At 38.8% G+C, this 23235-nt stretch overlaps 1 protein-coding gene across 5 annotated transcripts in view; it reads right to left on the bottom strand.

Moving 5' to 3' along the window:
- Positions 1-23235, bottom strand: part of PTPRM (protein tyrosine phosphatase receptor type M) — a 650734-nt gene that overhangs the window by 199799 nt on the left and 427700 nt on the right. For 3 of the 5 annotated variants that reach the window (XM_070420643.1, XM_070420639.1, XM_070420640.1), the window contains exons 12-14: positions 19736-20009; positions 18709-18745; positions 12049-12123 (exon numbers count right to left, since the gene is read on the bottom strand). In XM_070420643.1, the coding sequence (XP_070276744.1) occupies positions 12049-12123; positions 18709-18745; positions 19736-20009 (386 nt within the window). The remainder of the gene's footprint in view (positions 1-12048; positions 12124-18708; positions 18746-19735; positions 20010-23235) is intronic. The other 2 variants (XM_070420641.1, XM_070420642.1) reach the window with 1 other exon arrangement.

Below are 23235 nucleotides of genomic sequence, written 5' to 3'. Positions count from 1 at the left end.
ATAAAGCATGCAAATGTTGCATTTTATTCCATGATTTATTGATTTTTAAAAATAAAAATAATGTTTTAAATCATTTTCATCAAGGAGAGAGAAACTCCCTCTTGAAGGCCTGGATTTGTCTGCCAAGTACTAGTATAGGGAAAGGGAAAGCGACTAGAGAAGAGCTACAGTTCCACAAAGGAGAGCCACCTCCCCTTGCCCTTAGGACAACCCTCTCAGAGAGGGGGGAGGGGATCATTTGCTTGAGAATATATGGTAGCTGAGCTGGAAAAGCCATGGTTTGTGAACAAATCAGACATTAAAAGCTAAATCCCAGATCCTCTCACATTAAAAACAACGATAATTCTACAAGTAGTACGTATGTCGGGCAGGCATGGGGGTGGGGAGGACAAAGGTGTATGTAATTTGAACATGCTAGAAATTTATGAGCCAATATTTAAAAAAATCATTGGGCCTCCCTCTCAGTACACTGAAGACATTGATGAACATGTCTGGACACTGATAGTGTCAAAAGGGCAAATAAAATGAGGCATTTCTGTTGAAAAGATGGTGGTTTTTTTCTCTCCTTCAACTCGGAGGTTCTGGCTTTCCCTTAATTCTTTTATAAGGCCAGAAAGTATTTAAGAGAAGAATTCTTTGTTCAAAAGGAAGTTTTGTCTATTCTAGATCTATCCTTGATATTTTCTTGATTTGCTGCCTTTTCAACATTCGGCTGAGTTAAGATAATGAAGGAAATTCTGACTTCCTTTCCATTCTGATTAAATATATTTGATCACACCCATAAATACTTTTTAAAAAATCTCACAAGTACTAAGTAGTTTATAGTATTTAAAAATACTTATTTACAAGAGAGACTAGTCCAAAGTCAACCAAACAAATATCACACAGTAGTACAACATGGCCTTTTGCCTACAAATTCACCTTTTATCTTAAATTGTAGTAAATGATCATAGTTGGCATCTAACAACAGTAGGGTGGAGTTTCATTCTAGCCATTGGGGTAAAGAGAAAGACTTAGTGAAATGCTATTGTCACTCAATTTAGATAAATATCTTTAAAATATTCATGACTTTTCCATGCTTATTAATATCAAAAATAAATTAACTTAATTTTATTATAAGATTGAAATATATTTCCTTATAGAAAAGTCAAGAGTAATTAAACTCATTAAAATTAATTGTTTCATGCAAAAACGTAAACTATGTTTTGAAACTATAGATACTTTCTTTTCCCAATGTTTTGCATCTTTTACTGAAATCTTGGTTTTGAGCTCAACTATTTAGTCTCAGCATTCTTCTTAAACATGCACAAGGCACCAGATTGCTAACAAAATTAAGAGGTAGATTTCCTAAAGTACAGAATTTCAATTTATCCTCTACAAGCCAGAAAGCTCTATACCTTAAGCAAACAGAACACTGTTAAATATTTTGTTTTATTTTCCTTTCTTCTTGCTGATAGAAAGAGAAAACACAAAATAATATTGAAAAATTAAATTGTTGTCTTACACTGAAAAGCTTTTACATAGAAATCCTAAAGTATATGTAGTAACAATGGAAAACAAAACTACTTGGTGCAGTATACATCTTTTAAAAGATATTATTTCTGAAACCAAAATCTTGACATTTGACTCAGTATTTCCTTCCACAAAATGACAAGGAAAAAGGGACAGAATCTCCCATGACACTCCTGTATCCTCTTACCATTTTCTTGTAACTATACTGTTTTATAGATGAAACTGCCATAGCAGAATGACAAATATAACACATAAGAGAACAAAAAAGGGCAATAAATCACCAGTGACACTACAGCCCATTAAAATGCATTCAGCTGCTGTTGCAGGAAGAATAAAAAATTCCCCTCACTTTACATTCTTTCCAGCTGAAAAGGAAATTTTAGAATCCTCAAGCAATCCTTATAAGAAATTCCAACCAAATTCTCCTCACACTAACTTTCAATATTGGCCTCCATGGCCAAAATATACAGCATTGATACCATGCTCACTGTTTAATAAGAAATGCCCAAGATGGGGCATATGAATTGTTAATTCTCCATCTATATATAACACTGCATTTGATAAAACCAGTTGGAAATGGTAGTTCCAATTCAGCCACTATTTCCAATAAACTGATTATCAACTTAAATAAAGAGTTTGGCTGTTATTACTTATAAAAAAGTCTAAAAGAGAGACTTTCTTTCCTTAATTTTTACCTAAAGTTCTCTCAAAAAGTCACATGAAAGCGTCTGACACTGAAAATGACTCTGGTATCATATAGATATGCAATTTTAGAGTACAAATAAATTTATGTTAACTTACTTCATTACACACTTAGGACAAATGGTTTAAGATACTGGTCAATTTGTTGAAGTGAAATATATATTGAACTGTTTATGTTGGTTTTAACAAAGATGATAAATATAAGTTCCTTGAGGCAAAGAGCATAAGTTACACTTCTTTGAATTCTCATCTCTTAACACAGCTAGTCTATCTCTATCTCTATCTCTATCTCTATCTCTATCATCTCTATCTCTATCTCTATCTCTATCTCTATCTCTATCTCTATCTCTATCTCTATCTCTATCTCTATATCTATATCAAAGCCCAGCGACCAGAATGACCAGAACTACCGTGGCTATGGCATGCACTGAGGCAGCCAACTGGCCTGATCTGGGCCCTGATTGCAGCCCCCCACCCCTGGCTGGCCCGCCCCCGATTGGCCCCCAACATCCCAATTGAGGGTGGGGCTGGCCAGCCAACCACCTGCAGCTCCCCCCAAGCCAGCCCTGATCCCAATCAGCCCCCAACACCCCGATTGGGGGCAGGGCTGGCTAGCCAACCGCTCGCAGCCCTTCCTCTCTCCACCAGCCTGGCTGAATGGGCCCCCATTGGGGTGGGCCGGCCATACCCCACCCGTGCATGAATTCGTGCACCGGGCCTCTAGTCTATAATAATATAAAAATAATATGCTAATTAGACCAGACAATCAAACAACCTTCTGGACGTCCTTCTGGACGAAGCCGAGGCTGCGAGGGCCAAGGCAGCCACTGTGGCTGTGAGGGCTGAGCCAGCTGCTGTGGCTGTGAGGGCTGAGCCCCTTACACGAATTTTTGCATCGGGCCTCTAAAATATATATATATATTTAAAGCCCAGCGACCTGAACGGCGGAATGACCAGAATGACCAGAACAACTGGTGGCTATGATGTGCTGACGTGCACTGTGGTAGCCAACCGGCCTGATCGGGGCCTTGATCAGATCCACCCCCCCACACACACCCTGGCTGGCCTAGCCTCTGATCGGCCCCCAACACCTTTGCTGTGAGCCTTTTTGTGAGCCAAATTAATAAATGCCCACTGATTTGATTATTGAGTCAACATTCAGGTCGAGTCACCTACTGACTCAGTAAACTTGGCCAAAGGAAGCGGGGGGAGAATGAAGGGGCTGGGGAGGAGGAAGGGGTAGGGGAAGGAGGCGGTAAACTACACAGCAGCTCAAAGTCAGGAGCCCTAAATATCTAAGTGAGGTTACCATGCCCAAATCAAAAGTGCATGAATGAAGTCAAGGAGTGATGGGAAAACCCAGGTTCAGACTCAGGAAGTAGAAGTCAAATTAAGAGACTCACACCAACCAGAGGAAGCTGCCCTCCCTAAGGCTGGCCCCACCCCCGATCGGCCCCCAAAACTGCAATTGGGGGCAGGGCCGACCAGCCAACCTCCCGTGGTCCCTCACCCCTATTGGCCTGGCCTGATGGGCTCCCATTGGGGCGGGCTGGCCAGACCCCTCCTGTGCATGAATTTGTGCACCGGGCCTCTAGTTGCATATAAAGGTCTTCAAGAACACAAGGAGTTCTTTACGCACAGGATGACTGAGTGAACCCTTCCCTCGTATAGTAGGGACCAGGAATACTCTTGGAGCAGTGCAGAACAGAGCTCCCTACAGCTAAACATTTCAAAGATTGAAAGGTTGTAACTTGTATTTCTATCAGAGCTGAACTGTATGCACTTCCTGAAAGTGTCTGATGGGAGGCTGGCCATCAGAGGTCTAAGTGACACTGGGCCCTGCACACCTCCTGGAATCCAACTCTCCCTAAGGCAGACACAGTTGGGAGCTCCTGTAGGTTGTTTTAAAAAAGTGGTATGGAAATTAGTCCATACCGTAAAGGCACTTTCATCTTTTTACAAATGACTTCATTCCACTGGAAATTTATAGCTGGCCTCTAAATGCCTTTTAAGTGCCAAGGGCTGAGTGGCAGATTGTGAAAAGTATAACGATATGTAAAATATGGCCCTGTAGTAGGTAGGAGATAAAAATACTTCTACACACATTTCATAGTTGACTCAATTAACAATCTCTAATACAACACTTTATGAGTCTAATCACTGAACGATTGAAAGGGCAAATATAACTGCCTGCAGCTAAAGGTGGTCAGATTTTATCTCAGCACCCATATATTCAAACAATATGCCTGAGTGTTATTGTTTATGCTCTTTGTCAGTTTTGATTCATATGCATACCACGGTAAATAGCTCTCAAAATAAATAAAGTGGATATCTCAGGCAAGAAGTTGAATGAAGCCATTCTATCTCTAAGGTACTCAGGGTCCTTTGATAGGTTTGAACCTGTCCTTTAAATTCCCTATCAAGTGCTCTTCCGTGCAGACTGCATATTATACATAACCCAAGGCCAGTGCTTCAACTGTATTAATTTCCTGGCATTTAGCTCTTCTATTCTTGTCTACTCCCTCTATTTGTGTTTTTCTAGGCTGGGACGATCCTCCATGTCTTTGCTTTACTTTTGTCTTTTGGCCTCTTTGATTTCCCCTCCAACGTTTCTAGTGTGGCTGGAGTACATAGTACATGCTTGAACCTGTCTGCCTCTCTTGACAACACCTCAGCTGCTACCCACTGCCCCTGGGATCAAGGCCAATGTCCTTAACGTCAGCCTCTTTCTGCCTGCACAACCTGACTGCTCCCATACATTCTTCCAGCCACAATGGCCTCTGTGCAGTTCTTTATTCTTGGGCATGTTATGTCCCACCACAGGACCTCTGCACTTGCTGTTCCTGCCACTGACTGAGCTCAAGTTCAATGAACAATCCCACCATCTTCAAACTGTAACCAGTTGTCTGAGTAATTCATTGAGGCTAAGGTCTGATTTCAGTTACACCTTCAACTTACAAATAAAGAGCCTGAGGTCCACAGAAGGACAAATGCCACCTATCTGCATTTAGCCCTGTAACAGCTTCTCATGGAGTGCCAAGCATCCACTGGCTGGCTCTGAGAGGTGAAGGAAGAGCAGTGGGCAGACAGAGTCTGGGAATGGGCACAGATAAAGTTGGTGTGAGTGGGGAGTCCACTCTATGAAATAATTAAAATAAAACTAAATCTCATGATAGTGATACAAGCCACAAAATACCTAAGAATAAACTTCATAAGAAAGATCATCCACTGTTCGCCTTTCAGTAAATACTTTTGAATTCCCACTGGTGCATAAGGGGATACCTTGGGAACAAGACAGACAAAGCCCTGCTCTGACCACATTCAAGGAGGGAGACATAGCTTAATAAGGGGACCTCAAAAAGTGGCAGAGTGATGGGCTAGGCATGGCCAGGGAGCTGGCAGGGCCATGCCCTTCAGGTACTGCGGTCTAGGTAGGCCTCTCTGAGAACATGACCTTTGTGCCTGATCCTGCCTGCTGAGGCGGAGTTGGTGATATGAAGTCTGGGGGAAGGACGTTTTGGTCAGAGGTAACAGGATGGGCAAACATCTGGCACAAAATCCAGCCTGGTGCTTTGGAGAAACAATAAGCAGCTCAGCAGTGAGTGAGAGAGTGATCTGAGCTGAGGGCTGAGTGCGAGGCCAGGCGTGGAGCAGGCCCTTCATGCTGTGATTGGGAGTCTGGAATTTATTCTAAGTGCAGTAGGAAGCTACTTGGGGGCTTTACGAAGAGCAGTGATGGAACCAGACTTCAGTTTCAGGAAAGTCGGCCCAGCTGCTCTTGGGCAAATGAATGAACAGGGAGCAATCAGAGTAAGTCGGAGAGCAGTTAAAGTGCTTCTGCAGTGGTCTAGGCTGGGCCACCGTCTTAGTGCCTGGATATGTCAGCACACAGCAGATGAAGATTCCTGCCCTCAAGAGACAAATTCTAGGAGGGGGAGAAAGGCAGTAGCAAACATAAGTAAGCACAGAGGGTGACAGTGCTATAAAATAGGAGAGAATAGCAGCGTAAGGGGACAGACTGTGTGGAAGGGGTGGGGAGGTGTCATGGAAGGCTGTGCTGTTAAGAAGGGTGAGTTCTTAAGGCAGACTTCAGTGAGAAGGTAGATTTGAGCAAATACTATAGGAGGTGAGGGAGCCAGCTAAGTGGATAGCTGGGGAGGACTATTGCAAGCAGGGGAAAAATGAGGGCAAAAGATTGAAGGCAGGAGCATGGCTGTTGTGTCCAAAGAACAGGGAGGTCAGGGTGACTGGGGTGGAATGAGGCAGAGAGCTAGGAGAGGAGTTCAAATGGTGAGAGGGGCCTGGCATTTAAGGACTGGTAAGTATACACAGAAATGTAAGTGGTGAGGTATTAGGAGAACATTCTAGCTTTATCACATGATCCTATATAATAAAAGGCTAATATGCAAATTGTCCCCTGGGAGTTCGACCGGGAGTTTGACCGCTTGCTGTGACGTGTGCTGACCACCAGGGGGTGGCGCGGAATGAAGGCAGCCAGGGGAAGGAAGGCCCTGGTCAGCCCTGATAGCTGGCCAAGCCTAGGGACCCTACCAGTGGACGAATTTTGTGCACTGGGCCTCTAGTATCAATATACTCAAAGATTATGATAATAGCATAGGGAGAGACAAAAAGGACCATGCAAATCTAAAGTTGAGAACTTAAATATGACAATATGGCATTTCAATTCCATGAGTAAAGAACGGTTTACTTAATAATTAGAGCCGTCTAACTGGTTGTTTATCTGGAAAAAAGCTAGATGTTTCCCCAGTCCACACTCCACACCATATCAGTGGTAATTTAGATGGATTCAACAAAGAGCTAAAAATCAGGGTAATAGCTGAATAATCTGACCAGTGTGAAGAACTTCAAATTAAAAACCTTGGAAAAGGAGAGGAAAATGGGAACATTTTTGGGAACATATTTGATTATCTAAAAAGGAAACATCCTTATGCCCAAAGAACAGTGACTGCCAGGAATACGTACAGACAAATATAGAAGAAAAAATGCAGATAGCTAATAAACATTGGCAAAGAACCCAACTTCAGGAAAAGTCATTAGAATACCATTTTCACCCCATACTGGACACATTAGGTTGTAAATGTCCAGGGCAAGTGGAATTGTGGGAAGGGCCACGTAAGGGACACTGGTGGAAGCGTGAACTGCTACAATTGGGAGGAATGTTATCTAGTCAGTTCCATGTGAAAAACAAACTTGCTCTTTACTCATATTTGAGAATTGTTTAGAAATAAAAGTTATAATAGACAGCATACATAGAGAAGGCTGTTTATTCTAGTTTGTTTTTAGTAGGGAGAAAAGTGGTGAAAATCTGAATGTCCATATAATAAGAGATTGGGTAAACAGATCATAACATATTCATACTTTACAGGAGAACAATAGTCAACTATTAAAAAATAATGCCTTAGATTTATTTTTAAGGCTTGAAGGGGAATTCTGAGCCCTTTTTGACACAAAAGAACATTTGTGAACTGAGGACAATGCACAGAAGTTGATCAAATATCCTCACTTCCTTTTCAAATGTCATCAATCCAATAAGTCACTGCTCTTCACATGGAAAGGGGTGAGAAGTGACAAAAATTGTCTCCTTGACCAAACTCTACCCAGGGTCCTCTGAGCCCTTTCTCAGCTAGGCCTCAATCTTGATCTATAAAGACTTAAACAAAACATTAACATCATTTCTAACAGCTCAGTGTCACATCCCTAGGTGACCCTAGTTTCTCTGAAAGTGCCTGTCTGAAGAAACTTCAGGCTGTCCAAAGAATTGACTGTTCCAGCGAACAGGGCCCTGTCTCCCTGTCTCCCAGCCTCCGGGGGATGCAAGAGCCTATTTCAGTCAGTGCCAGTTAGCAAACTCAGATGCATTTCACAGGCACCAACATACCCTTCCAACTTCCCTGACTGTGGAGTCCCTGTTTGCCGCCCTCCCTTCTCCATCATTCTCTCGTTAAAATGCCCAGTCACCTCTATACAACTTGGAATGGAACTCAGCTCCGTCACCTGTCAGTCGTTACTGAGTAAAATCTCCTTTCACCACTTTAACGTCCGGCAGTGTTTACCTTTGATAATGCACACATATGCTGCTTATATCTTTTACAAAACTTGGAACTTTATGTGGAAATAATTGTTGGCTAGTTCTGTATTTTTTGAGGCACTAATTATATCTAGCAAGCAATTCTCATGCTCTGATATATCTGATTTGCACTTGAATTCCAGGAGTCACTTTATTTATACAAACTCTAGGATACAGATCTTATCGTATTAGACGTATGGATTAACCAAAACAGATAAGTTTAGGAAATCATTCTCAATAGTACCTCAGAGCTGGCTAGGTCATTAAATCATAAATAGAAATATCTTAATATGAAACAAATAGCCTAGACATATTTATAAAATTATCTAGAAAATCTTAAAGAGAATTTCTAGCATGTACAGCTTTTAATTTTCTTCCCCAGTTTTATATTACATGCAATTAATCACAAAATAAAAGGAATGAAGTAAGAACCAGAAGCATTTCCAGTTTCTGGAATTTTCTCTGTGTGCACTTGAGTGTAGGATTTTTCAGGTAGACAGAATTTTTATTCCAAGTATATATTCTGCTCCCTTTCATCATCTTCTAAATCTAGTGGTTTAGTAAAGCAGTTTTTAAAACTGTGGGTTATAACCCATTGGTGGGGAATGAATCAAATTCGTTAGTGGCTAGAATTACAAAAATGAATTAGAATAAAATGGAACGAGATAGAACAATATTCATCTGTTCAGGGAATAGCACTGCTACTAGAGTGTCTAAAGCTTTTTCTTCAGTTAAATTTACATGTGTGTCTGTGTGTGTGTGTGTGTGTGTATGTGTGTGTGTGGGTGAATTGGGTGTTGAGGTATTCTTACTGTTGCCTGAGGACAAAATAGTTTAAGAAACACTCCCCAATGCAAAGACAGGACTGCTTACCGAACTCGCTAGCATTCTGCAATCTGAGCTGCCTTCATTCAGTGAATTAAATCAGCCAATATTTATGAACACTTTTTGTTTTATCCAGCACTCTTCTTGTGCTGAGGTCAGCTCACCAAGGTGCTTGTTTTCTTTGGTATTAGACAAGAAAGGGAGGTTCCACCTATACCAAGGCAAACTTAACCAGCAGGTACTGCATTTTGAGCCAAAAGGAACTACAGAGTTCTCACTATCTTATCAAAGTTTCCTAGTGTACTAGTAAGCATAGCCTCAAATAGAATTTGTAGGAGCATGATGTCAGCACAATTAAAGCAAAAAGTAGCTGAAGGCACTTTTGAATGTATCCATCAGGTATCTCCTATTTGCTTCTAGGAGGGACTGTGTTGATCTAGTAAATAAAACTACAAATGTTCAATGGGTCAAATATTCAGACCTGTCCCACTGACCATGTACAAGCTACTGGACACAATGAGATAGGTTTTGAAATATATGCCCCCCCTCTCCATTAGCTACATAACTGTTGTCTTTTCTTAACTGCCATATGACAAATATAATAGTAATTTTTCATTCATAAGAGCATGTGTACGTGTATGTTTTCATTCTACTAAGGCAAATATGCTTGATACCAGGAGACTGGGAAACCACAGAGTAAAACTCTTTATAAGAATTAGAAGCTCTATAACTGGCACACAGAAGGTGCTCAATAAATGTCAAATCAGTGATTGAATGAATTAAGTGCCATGCTTGCAGTATGACTCATAAATAAATCTATTAAAAAAGGGAGTGTTACTGCTATCAAAGTTGATGGCTGATGCAAATGGAAAATGCAAAAGAAATATTACCTGAGTTTGAATTTATCTGGGTAAGATTAACCATCATTAAAACCAGCAGTAAATACTGAAAAAAAGAACAAGTCATTTTTTACTGGTTTTTAAGGCTTATTCTAGCACTCTATCATTTTAATCCCCAATAAACCAAAGTAAATGAGGGAGATTATCTGCAACCTGTACAGGATTGGCAGCCATATATTCAGTTATGTATGTGTCCTTCACAGACTAGTTCTAAAATAACAACCCACCCTGGACCCGAAAGCCTTATGAAGGAGGCTGATTTATGAGGTATCTTCTTAATCATGCAAGTTTTAGAGAAAAACGCTCTATTCAGAAATTTCACTTACATCATGTCTCATAAACAGCATGTTTAATTTGAAGGTAGCCGATTATAGGTAAGTCCTGAGAAAGGGGCTATTTAGCTATGTATCCCATAGCACTCATTTTATAATAGTGAGGACAACCCATTTTTAATGACTGGCTGGGAAGACTGGTGCCAGCTCAGACATCATGGGCTCAGACTTGCTGAGGGACCTGAACTACCTTCAAGGTGAACACCTAACTCTACCCAGCAGGCCATGGGCCTGTCCTGGAATGTAAAGGGCTTAAAGGGGAGGACTTAGGTGAGAAAGACACTATCACTTAAGTGCTTCCTCTGGGAAGAACACTTCAGAAGTTCAGGATAAGAAAGAATCTGTAACAAGCAGAACTTCAATCAATAAAAGAAATATGCTTAAAAGAAACTTGAAAGCGGGGGAAGCAGAACTGTTAATAATAAGTTTATAGCCTGGAGGCCTGACACAGAGGACAGAAAATATGTAGAGAATTCCAGCAGAGAAAGAAGTGGAGTTATCCTACATTTCTTTACCTTATAAAGATTAGTCTATAATTTTCCTGAGTCTCACTTACATTACTTTTCAAAGTAATAAGCTCACAGAACCTAAACATTTATGAATTTTTGCCATGAGTTAAGCTTTACTCCCCCCGCCCCCCAAATGTCAGGATATATTCCTTAGTTTCATACATACAAAACAATTTATGGAGTAGAAATTTTATGGAAAGCAGTTGTGCTTTTATTACTCAGCCTTAATCATGCCTATACTACATGCAACAAACTATGACATCAATGATGCTTTGGAACCCAGGATTTGAGTCCTGCCCTTGTAATTATGTTAGAAATCTTGACAATGGCTTGCTTTTGTTGTAGGACAACAGTTTGTCTTCTGGGATTTTCTGACCACTCACCTTCAGTCTGGAGTAATTTACGGGAGTTCTTTCCTATATGAGTTTCTATCGATGGCCATACGCCTTTAGAGGCAGCATGAATGGGCACACTGATTTCTCTTGGTATAAAGAAGCACACAGTTCGACTCCATGACTCTAAGCCATTTGTTGTCTTAAAAACTTCCCTAAATTATTCCATGCATTTGACTTGCAGATGCACCACTGCTTTATACAAATACTTAGCTTTGGAACAAGGATCTAAAAGGAATGCAACCAGTTCTGCTCCAGTTGTATGTACAAGATGAGCTATTTGCACAGCATTACCCCAAACAACTTTGAGTGGTTTCAATTCATAACCCTGGCAGACAAGCCCCGTGTATTGCTAATTGTGTGTACAAACTAGACCCTACAATGTGAAAAACGAACCTCTCTCATTCTCAAACCACAACACCTCTTTAGCTTAATTTGGATTACTGTGGATCCATTTTTATAGATTTTGTTTGAAATCCTGTTTGATGTCATTGCTATTGCAAGTCCAGCAAATTTCATTTCTATATAACATTAGGCTAGAGAGGAACATACCAACAGACAAACACACAATGGAGACATGCAGTGGAGTTGTGCTTAATGCATGGATATAATGTGCACAGAGAAGAGGCCAAGCACATCACTTCATTTAATGCGGGCACAGGTTTGTACCAAGAGTTTGAAACATTGTAAACAAGCCTTAAGCAAAGGAGGAAATGTAGAGGGGAGACGAAGCTGAGAAAAATGAGCAGGAAATGGGCAAGATGACTCATCTATACTTGAACATCTGACCTGTCAGCTGGTCCTCGCCTGCGGCAGGGGCGATGCGAATGTAAGGTGTTGTAAGCTGAGTCACGATTATCGCAGCTATGGCAAAGGAAGATCCCCAGGTCAGCATGCATGAGGGAAGAAAAAGCCAGACTGAAGCTAGGCTAGCAAGGAGAATCTCGATCAGTACATCACATTGTCTCAACTTTGTTCCAACAACAAAAAGAGAAGGAAAGAAAAGAAAAAACAAACAAAACAAAAACAACTCACAGCAAGGTGTTGAATTTTCTGAATTATTTTCCCTTAAATAAGCTTTAGCCAGGCAGTTAGATTTCTAAGTATGACACAGTTGTAAACTTTGGCTGAGATTTTGGATAGATCAACTGAATAAATAAGTGCAAACAAACACACTGGTCCCAAGTAAGGCTCTAGATTGGACAATTATTTCCAACTGCTATTGAGTATGATGTATAAAGATTCATTGCTCATTCTGATGATCTAAACTTTAGGCTTTTAGAATGTATTAGATTATTTAAAATTCTGCTGCTTAAGTCACAATATTTTCTCTTCTTGCTAAAATCACCTTTGTGAAGAACATTATCCTCTTTCACTAAAAAAAATAAATAAATAAAGTAGAGAAACCTCTCTGATGACTAAATTTCAAGTAGAGCATTTCTATTTAGGAATCTCATTATTCACATTAAGGGAATGAAAAAAATGCATCTCACAGCATTGGAGAGAAAAATAAAATCTAACCACTGCCTTTGCTATAGTTGTCATGGTTAACATGTGACCAAGGAAATCATTCAGATTCCTTAAGTGGACCAGGCAGACTTCTGGTTGCCTGTAGAGCTCAATAGTTGTGTTTAAATGGTTAACAGTTATGACACACAGATATTAAAAAAATAAGAAATTAAAACATCAGTTCTAACATGATACAGCTGGAAAATGATGCAAAGAAAAATACTGAAAAATTAAAGACAGGCTTACATGAAAGATTACTAATTTACATGGAACAGCCTGGGTGCTATTAGAAATGTGGCAGCGAGTAAGGAAAATAGATCATCTACCATCTGCAGACAATTAAACCCAAAACTGCTGCTGCATAATATTTTGAAATATCCCTCTGCATAGTTCAAACAGTGCCGTTCCTTATAACTAGACAACTGCCACAACTGGGTTTAAAAGTTGTATAATCGGCTCTCACGCATTATTAATGAAAACTTTCTAATCTTGCTAAGTGAGATGAATAGACTAACAGTTTGGTCAAAGAATAGAGAACTCCCAGGGTATTACAAAGACAATTTTCTTGATATGACATAGTATGCAATTTTGCAAGCTGATAGAATAAATTGTGAACAGTAAAACGCTATTTTTTAGACTTGTTACAAAGTTGGTACCAATTTCAAATTTATAAATATAATATTTGTTTGGTCATAGACTACTGTTGTTCAACCAACATTCCTGTATGGTATTTCATTACCTACAGGAAAATCGCACCTACCCTATTTTTGAGAAAAATTATATTGCCTTATCCAAAAACAAAGCAACTCTACAATACTGATAAAAGTAAACAATATGAACAAAATGTTATTTGAAAATGGCTATGCTGGGCAGCCATGTCTTCACCACTGAAAGGAAAGCTAACTGTAATCTGAGGCTCAAAACTCCCATGGGAAAAAGTACCTTACAGAAAAGATATCTTAAGAATTTTTATATGATCTTCCTAACCTGTGTTGTAAAGGGTTCAATTGTTATTATTATTTTTAGTTACAAGGGAAAACTGGATTATGTTAGAAATTATTTAAAAATAGTGGTCAGCTAGCCACTGCCTGCTTTTGCAAATAAAGTTTTATTGAACACAGTCATGATTATTTGTTTATACACTGCAGACAGCTGCTCTTGCACAGCAATGGCAGAGCTGAGCAGTTGTGAAAGAGACCATCTAGCTCACCAAGCCTCAAATATTTACCATGTGCCTTTTACATAAAAATCTATTGTCCTCTTAGAATATCAATAAGAACATATCAAGAAGACAATCACTAACTTCGGTAAAATAAAGTCAGGAGATTTCCCATTCACAGGCGTTGAAGATACTTCTGGTGCTGATAAATTTAGGGTCTCCCTTAAATACAAAGTAAGCATGGACGAATAAAATACACTCAGTGTATCAGACCTCCAAAGTGTCATTTCAGTTGCATTTTGTGGGATCTTCTGGAATTTGATGAACTGGTATTTGCTCACCTGTGTTTTACATGACTCTAATGTTCCTTTAAAAATGAATCTGGTTCAAATAAATTTGGGCAAAATATAAGACAGAATAAAGTTAAACAGGTGTTTTTCCGTAGGAACTTTCCAGGGGCCCTAATGCACTGATGACGTACATTATGAAGACTATTTCAAATCAAGAAAATAAAATATTGTCTCTAGAAGATGCTGAATGACAAATCTATGTCATATTTATGTTTCTATTTCTAAATCCATAGCTCAATGATAGCAGATTAGCATATGTAAGCAGTCTTACTATGTAATTTGTTTTCTCCTGCATTGAATATGAGTAATTAAGAAGAATCTTAATTAGCTTTACATCTCTACAGACATTCTTTTCAGTTCTCTTGTCAGAGTACTTTCATTCTGTAGCATTGTGGCCTAGAAAGGACGGTATTTCTTTGAACAAAACTGTGAACAGAAAAACAATCTACAGAAACTTCTCAAAGAGCCTGGTGATTAAAATAAGAAACATTCAAATTTCTGAATATAGTTAGAAATTATATCAGGACAATGGAAATCCTTCAAAGTTTCCTGAAGGTCTTCCAGCAAAGCTTATGCACATTCCAGTACAAATGTAAATTAAATAAAATATTAAACTTAAAAACAGTGAAGGAATTTTGCACAGAAAATTCACTTTAAAATATGACATTAGAATCATGATTTGTTTTCTTTTTGTTTAAGATTTATGGTCTGACTATTATAATACTTTTGGAAAGAATTTAGCATATGTTCTCATGCAGTTTTTGTTTTGATTTCTAGCTACAATGCTGTTAGCCAAATCTTAGCAATGGAAGAGATAACATATACAACTCCACTCCCCATACACTAAAAACAAAAACAAACAAAAATCCTCAACACCTTTATGAACTAAAAATCCTCCACATTTAAAAAGTGACATATTTATGTATCTGTACTTGGAAGTCTCAGATTATACTTCACTTAACATATTTAGCACCCAGGTAATTTTTAAAATAAATGTATAAAAAGAAAACTCCCAAAGACTATATTGTCAAGGAGAAACACAGCTGGCATCAAGCTATGGAAAATATTATTGTGTTGAAGATTAATGAAAAGTATACATTTTAACTGATATATCAATTAGAGTGAATATACCCCATTTAATATAAGAAATCTAATTTTCTAACAAGATGGATTTTGATTTTTAAATGTATTTTGTCAATTTAGAATTCATCACCGACAGTCTTAGGAAACTAGCATTAAAACCATTTTAAACCTACCAGTTACCGTAAGGCAGCCATAAGGTATGTAACAGTGAAAGGAAACACGTATACTCATTGCTAAGACACACAGTTGGACCAAATGGTCTGGAAAAGAATCCAACTATAAAAATGTGAATGTGTTTAAAAATAAAAATAAAAATTAGGAGAAATAGGAAAAGGAAAAGAAAAATTAGGAGAAAAGCTACTGTTTACTGTTCAGATAAAAAATAATCCTATAACTGGGTAGACAACATCTAAGCATCATGTATATTCTGTGGTTTGGTGTCTTTATCTTTTAATTCAAGAGACAGAATACTGTCATGAGTTTGCCTATAGTAGACAAACAAAATACAGTAACATATGTCTATGAGGATTCCAGATGTATAAATTAAAGGAGGATACATAAAAATATAGGCAATCTCCCATACATAAAGATATAAAATAACATACCTTAGGTTTTTTCCTGTGCTTATTTTTCATGAGGCTTTATATTTGAGATGATTAGTGTCAAAATACACCCTTGGTATATGATTAAAATAAGCAAAACATTAAATTTATAAATAGTATGAAATATATCTTTAAGAGACATACTCATACTTGAAATTATAAATTAGTTCCCTGTGAAGAAATACCCACCTCCATACATTTAATATAAAGATACTTGTCAATAGTTGTTTCATGAGAACACTGAAGTCTATAAATTCAAAACATTGCTTAGGAAAATGGTTTAGTATCTAAAAATTTAATTAAGCCACCACACTGTCAGCAATATGTGGCAAAAATAGGTATTTGAACTGTTTTAAATTTCAAACATCTTTATTATATGGTGCCAATAAAGTTATTAGACCTGACTATTTCTCTGTTATGAGTAAGTAGTCAAGATGGAAATGCTTCCCACACTGCAAAAATAATTTTTAGTGTGAATAAGGAGGAAAAATGATGTGATTATGAAGGTGGTAAAACATTAAACTGTGCTGGAAAGGGAGGTTGCTGCACCTGTACATGTAGAAATTAATAAAATAAAATAGTACCAAATAGTGTAGTTTTGCCTGGAAGGAGAATATCTCCCGAGGTTTCCTCCTGTATTATGATTTTATGACTAGAAATGACAATGTTATGTAATGAATATTAAAATTTGTTTCCCTCCTACACCTAAACAGATTATTTGGATAGAGTTTGTTGCTGTGTAAATTTTTGCAAGTGGCCCTGAAAATCTGAGATGGGACTATTTAGTCAATCAGGTCATCTGACTGCCTAATCATCCTTTGGTGAATTGAAAAGCAAATTACAATATTGATTAAATCTAACTGATGGAAGAAAATGCTCCAAAATCACTGTCTAATTCAATCTATTGTGAAAATAGCAATCCTCAGATTTCTATATTTACTAGTGTGCTCTTTATATAATTATTTAAATATGTAGATGAACATGCCAGATATTTCATTGTTTTCAGAGTAAACTAACTGGTCAGTGACTTAATTATAATAAAGAGGAGGACAGATACTTATACAATGCAAGTCTATAACTGGCGAGAGGATCTGCTGGGTGAAAGCCATGAGCTACAGTGGAACAGCAGGGGTAGGAGTTCAAACATTTGGGATCAAGCCCATAACCATTGGTTATTAGCTGAGTGACCTTGGTACGTCAACTTGTCTCCCAAAATATACATTTTCTTCATCTTAAAAAAAATTAGCAATATCTGTGTCCTTTTCACAGTAATGTTAAAGAAATAAAGGAGAACACATGTATTAAAGTGATTTTCAGCTCTGATGTTAAACATAAGGCATTATAAATTAGGCACTCTGGAAATTGATTTACTTTTTGAGACCTCAATGATGTAGAATTCAATAAAGCAATTTGAGCATGGGCAATGACCTGGAGGTCTAAGATCATCAATACCCCATTCATGGGCCCTATCATACTGTAATAATTAATAGTTAATAGCATATTATAGTTTACAAGACTCATCAATATCTTTAATTTCATTAATTGCTAATTTATTCCTATAAACAAAGGCACTAATCACATACAACATATGAAAAATTTAGTATTTATAAATCAATATAGATTCTTAGAAATAAAACTCTGAACCCATGAGGACAAAGAAAATATAAATGGGGTGAGTACCTCACACAATGCCTGGCACATAATATGAAACTATGAAATATTTGTCAAGCAAGCTGAATAAAAAGTTATGTCTCTTCATAAATAAGAATTCAATGAGAATTTTGAAAATGCAGGTGGACATCCATAATATACTTAAACTATGTTGCCTGACAGTTAAACAATGAAAACAAGATATTTTTATCCAACAGAACTCAAGTGACTACTACCTATTATCTGAGTAAATCTAGTGCCACAGACCCAGTGACGCCTTCTTGCCGTCATATCTAAATTAAACACACAGAACGAGCTCATTGTCACATGGTTACTCTAATGTCTAAAGGGGTGTATTTAATTCCAAGTGTTAATTTATAATGCCTCATTTTAATGCAGCATTTTACATTTTGCAAATTTTGTTGTCATACCATCACATGTTAACCACATGTGATGATTAAAATCCCACTGCAAGGTGGACACAAGGACATAACAGCTCCGACACACACACAACTGGGCTTTCTTGTTTAGCAGGTGCCACGTGGTGAGCTTGGTGGTTGGTTCTAGGCATTTCTACAGCTCATCCTTGATCACATTTTCCAGGTTTTGAACCAGCCATGGGAAACAGAAGTTTCACAATAACATCACTTGGTTACTGGGTTCAAGGAGACACACATCATCAGAAAACAAACAAACAAACAAAAAATCCCATGCAGACTCTATAGAACTACTATAACTAGATAATTCTTTAAAAATGACAGGCAGTATTTTACTACTCTGTGTATGAAGAGTCACTAGATATAGTAGTACTACATGTGGTACTATGGTTTAAGAAGTATACTGAGATCAGATAAAATTTTATTTTAAGTTTTGAAAGATAACCATTGAAAACTGCTTGGACCACTTATTTTAAGAAGCATGTTAATGTTAATGTTAACTGCCAGTCAATATTAACTGCCATTAGTTCCTAATACATACCTACATGCACACACACATGCACACATTTCAATGAATTTAATATTCCAAGAAGTTTTGAAATACCCTCTAAAATCTTAAAGGAAATACATTAGGAGAGCATTCCACAATTTCAACCTACCTTTTGTGGCCACTCGAACACAGTCTATTTTGGTTTCCTGTGTCAAATAAAGAGGGGGGAAATCACTATTCATGTTTTATTTAAAACAAATGCAAGTATCTGCAGTTCTATGTAATAACTGTTAATGAAAGGTCTCATTGGTCCTAGAGTAGCGTTAATCACTTGATGGTCACTCCTTGAACCAAGCTCAGATACACCTTCTGGCTCCAGCCCAGATGGGGTGGGCATTTCTGGAGCAGATAAGGAGCAAGGAGCTAACTCAAAAATGTCTCTGCCTGGCGGCCCCTGGCTTCCTTCTGCAGACCCTCACTTGCTCCCTGTGCAAGCACTGCTGGAGATCTCTGTCCCAGATGTCCTCTGTCTTCACAGGCAAGGTCAAGTCAGGGAGGACACCCAGACCCTTGCTGTGCAGGAGGCAAACCACGGTCACATCTGGGAAACCTGCCTTCTAGGAGACTGCACTATCTTATCAGAGTTCTGCATTGGTCTGAACAGGAAAGGGAAACTTTTCAAAACAACTCGATAGATTTTATTTTGTTTAACATCTCATCTTTTTAAAGCTGTTTTCTCTTTGGAAAAAAGGTACCTAATTTAGTCACAGTTATAGGAAGCATAAACTCTTGTGGATTTGAAGAAACGGGACAGAATATGCTGAAAAGACAGATGTTGTGAATCTCACAAGAGTTTAAATGAGTTGAATGTATGTGTTGTAGCTATACTATTTTCCTGTAAAATAGTAAGCTAAGCAGAATTACTAGCCAACTTTTCATAATAAGTAAAATCTGAAAATAAAAACCATCATGTTGACAATATATTCTTTTTTACCAAAACAAATATGAATATATTCATTTCTTCCCATACATTTTTGTAGGTGAAAATAATTTTAAAAAGTGGGAAAAAAAACCCCACATTTGTTTCAGTCAAAACACACAAAAGCATAACTATTTTTTTACTACTTTCTTCCTTAATCTATGTTCACATTCATAACCCTAAATAGCCTAAGTGAACAGCCATCTATATAACTTACCCCATTGGCTCTGCTAGCAGCTTGGAAATAAATTCTGTAGCTTTTATGTGGGAGAAGAGGAGTGTTCCAGTATCCATTGTATGTCTTGTTATCACCAATAGTAAAAGGCTGAGCTGCTTGCAGGCTGTTTGCTGGGAATTCTGCAGCAAAGTAGTACTGTGAGTTCAGGACAGAGGCGTTCTGGAAGTGAATTGGCACTGGGTAGCACTTTAAGATTTCCGTTGTCTTTTTAGTTCTTCGAGAACGTTCTTCCTCAACAACTATTTGGTAGACACTAAAAAAGGAGAGAATTATCAGTGATATTTTATAATAACTGAGCTTACGCCCTTTGCCTCTGATTGTGTGGACCCACAGGATATCCAAAATAAACAATATATAGGATATAGTCAATAATAAGTGCTTAGTACATAATGGACACACACACAACACTTGCTCAATGAGAAAGGGAAAGTGCTTAATCTTTCACACAACTCTCTCATCCCAAATAATACAATCTATTGAGGGAAACAAAATTTACATAATTACTGAAGTTTTACGTAACAATCTCTGCTGTTTATGGGAGCTGGACACTAAAATACTACTTTTCTTACATGTGATCGAAGATGAATGTGTAGACCAAGCATTTCAAACGCAAAGGCTAACACCAGCCAAATAAATGAGGCATGTGACCCACGGACCATGAGTTTGACATGCTTAGTGTAGAAAATTAATCCAGTTTACCTAATAAACAGAATTATATTAACTGTAAGTTTGTTTTTAAAGGCAATGTATTATTTTCATCAATGACACTTGTATGAATTCATGTGAAGTTTTAACAAGTCACAAAGTATAATGTGTAATGACTCATGTTAACTAAGGTTTGACTTCAATATTTTCTTATATTCCTCTGCCCTTCCCCATATTCAGGCAGAGGAAAGAGATGGCACAAGAAAATCAGATAAAAGGACTGGAATTTCAGATGCAAAGGCCTTGGAGTTATATGCAGTTTCTAAGAGTAAGTGATGAACAGGGCTACTTGAATTATATATAACGATTAGATGGAAATGATCATCCTCTGAAGATGCCTGCAAGGATAGATACCTCACAAAGGAGTGGATTTCCCACCTTCCCTTCCCTGCCCCTCCAATGTCTTTGAATTTTGAAGTAACCTGAAGAGAATGGAAAAAAAGCTGGAAAGGACAAACTTAATAAGATATATACATTTACTAGAATGATGAATAATTGTGCATTTTGTTGAAAAAAAGTTTCTAATACTGAGAAAAACCAAACCTTGATAACAGCTTTCAAAAACCGAATCCAATAAGCCAGTCAGAGAAAGACAAATACCACATGACCTCACTTATATGTGGAATCTAATGAACAAAATAAACTGACAAACAAAATAGATTCAGAGACATGGAAGGATGCAATAGACTGATGAATCTCAGAGGGAAGTGGGGAAGGGGCAAGAGATCAACCAAGGAACTTGTATGCATGGACACAGATAATAGTGTGGTGAAGGTATGGCTGGAGAGGGGGCTGGAGCGGAGTGAAGGAGGTTAATGGGGGAAAAAAGCGGAACATCTCTTAATACTTTCAAAAATAAAAATAAATTAAAACGAAACAAACAAACAAACAAACAATCCAAACTCAATTCAAGTCCTTCTGGCAAAAAGATGTATCTTTTTCTTACCATACCAGAGAAGCACTGTTTCTCCATTGAACAATGCTGTAATGCTGGAGTTGCTCAGTATTGAGAACTCATTAATGCCTACCATGTCCACAGACCTGGGGGAGGCCTAGAGAGTTCCCTCTTTGGGCTCTCGTCCCTGTGAACTCTGAATTTGGCCTCAGTGAAATTACCTGTTTCTGGAGTACAACCACTTAGCGCATTAGTGTAATGCAATGTAGCTGCCCTTCAGTTTATAATTCTGTCTAAACAAAAATCAATTGTTGTAGATGTAGAACATCAAAATGATTGCTCAGAACACAGATAGTCCAGCATGTTTACAGTGTAATGATACAGTGAATTCTGAGCAGTGATGTAAACTTAAAAAAAAAAAAATAATACAACTCTCACTTCCCAACATCAGAGACTTTTGGTTATATAACACTAGAGGCCTGGTGCACGAAATTCGTGCATGGTATGGGGGGGTCCCCTCAGCCTAGCCTGCACCTTTTCCAATCCGGGACCCCTCGGGGGATGTCTGACTGCCAATCCCAGGGATCAGGCCTAAACTGGCAGTTAGACATTCCTCTCACAATCCAGAACCGCTGGATCCTAACTTCTCACCTGCCTGCCTGCCTGATCGCCCCTAACTGTGCCCCCTGTCAGCCTGATCACCCCTAACCACCTCTGCCTGCCAGCCTGGTCGCCTCTTACTGCCTCCCCTGCCAGCCTTGTTACCCCCAACTGCCCCCCCCCCCCCCCCCCCCCCCCCGCTGGCCTGGTCGCCTCCAACTGCCCCACTCTGCAAGCCTGTTCACCCCAACTGCGACCCCTGCCGGCCTCGTCACCAGACGCAGCCTGCTGTTCAATTGTTTGGTCGTCCCTCACTAACCCCCATGCCGGCCTGGTTGCCCCACACAGCCTGCTGTTCAGTTGTTTGGTCGTCCCTCACTAATACCCCTGCTGGCCTTGTTGCCCCATGCAGCCTGCTATTTGGTCGTTACTGTGACAGAGTCCCAGACAATTTGCATATTCCTCTATTATTAGTATAGATGCTCTACAAATCTGGTAGAATTCTAACTGAATGATGTATCCAACACAAAAGGAACACAATAGAGGTAAAGTGGACTTTGATTTCTTACCCTTTCTCCCTTACAGCTACAGTCAGATGTGGCTACTTTATATCTGCAGCTTAGCCAGTGGCTCAGTTAGTTGATATGTCGTCCCAAGCCAAAAAGGTTGAGGGTTTGACTCCTGATCAGAGCACATACCTAGTTTGCAGGTTTGATCACCAATCAGGGAGAAAATGGGAGGCAACTGATCAATATTCCACCCTCCCTCCGTCCTTCCCTTTCTCTCTAAAAACAATAAAACATATCCTCAGGTGAGGATTAAAAAATATATCTATATCTATATCTCTCTATATAACTCTATCTCTATCTCTATCTCTATCTATATCTACAAATTACTTAAAATTTCTCCCATCAAGAATTGGGTTGGCCCACCTTAATTACTACATTCAGCCAACAGAGTATAACAGAGACAATGTGTAAATCTCAAGGCTTTGGTCAGAGAAGGCCAGGAATCTTCAGTCTGGTTCCCCAGGGAAGCTAGCTGGGAAAAATAGCCAGGCACCATGTAGGTGGTCCAATGACACTGGACCTCCCACCCTAGGGAGGCCACAGGCAGGCACTCTGCATGGCAGTCTGGAATAGCTCTTAGGCAACAGTCAGCATCACCAACAGCCATGTATGTGTGCCATCTTGGAAGGCCACACCACTGAGCCTTCAGATGATAGCAGACCATTAGGGATCCCAAGTAGGAACTTCCCAGTCAAGCTTTTCCTGGCCCC

This window comes from Myotis yumanensis, unplaced genomic scaffold (assembly GCF_028538775.1).
Source record: "Myotis yumanensis isolate MYYU_CA2020_CCGP unplaced genomic scaffold, mMyoYum1.0.hap1 SCAF_7, whole genome shotgun sequence".
NCBI classification, from domain to species: Eukaryota; Metazoa; Chordata; class Mammalia; order Chiroptera; family Vespertilionidae; genus Myotis; species Myotis yumanensis.
This window is presented reverse-complemented; position numbering and strand designations above follow the sequence as displayed.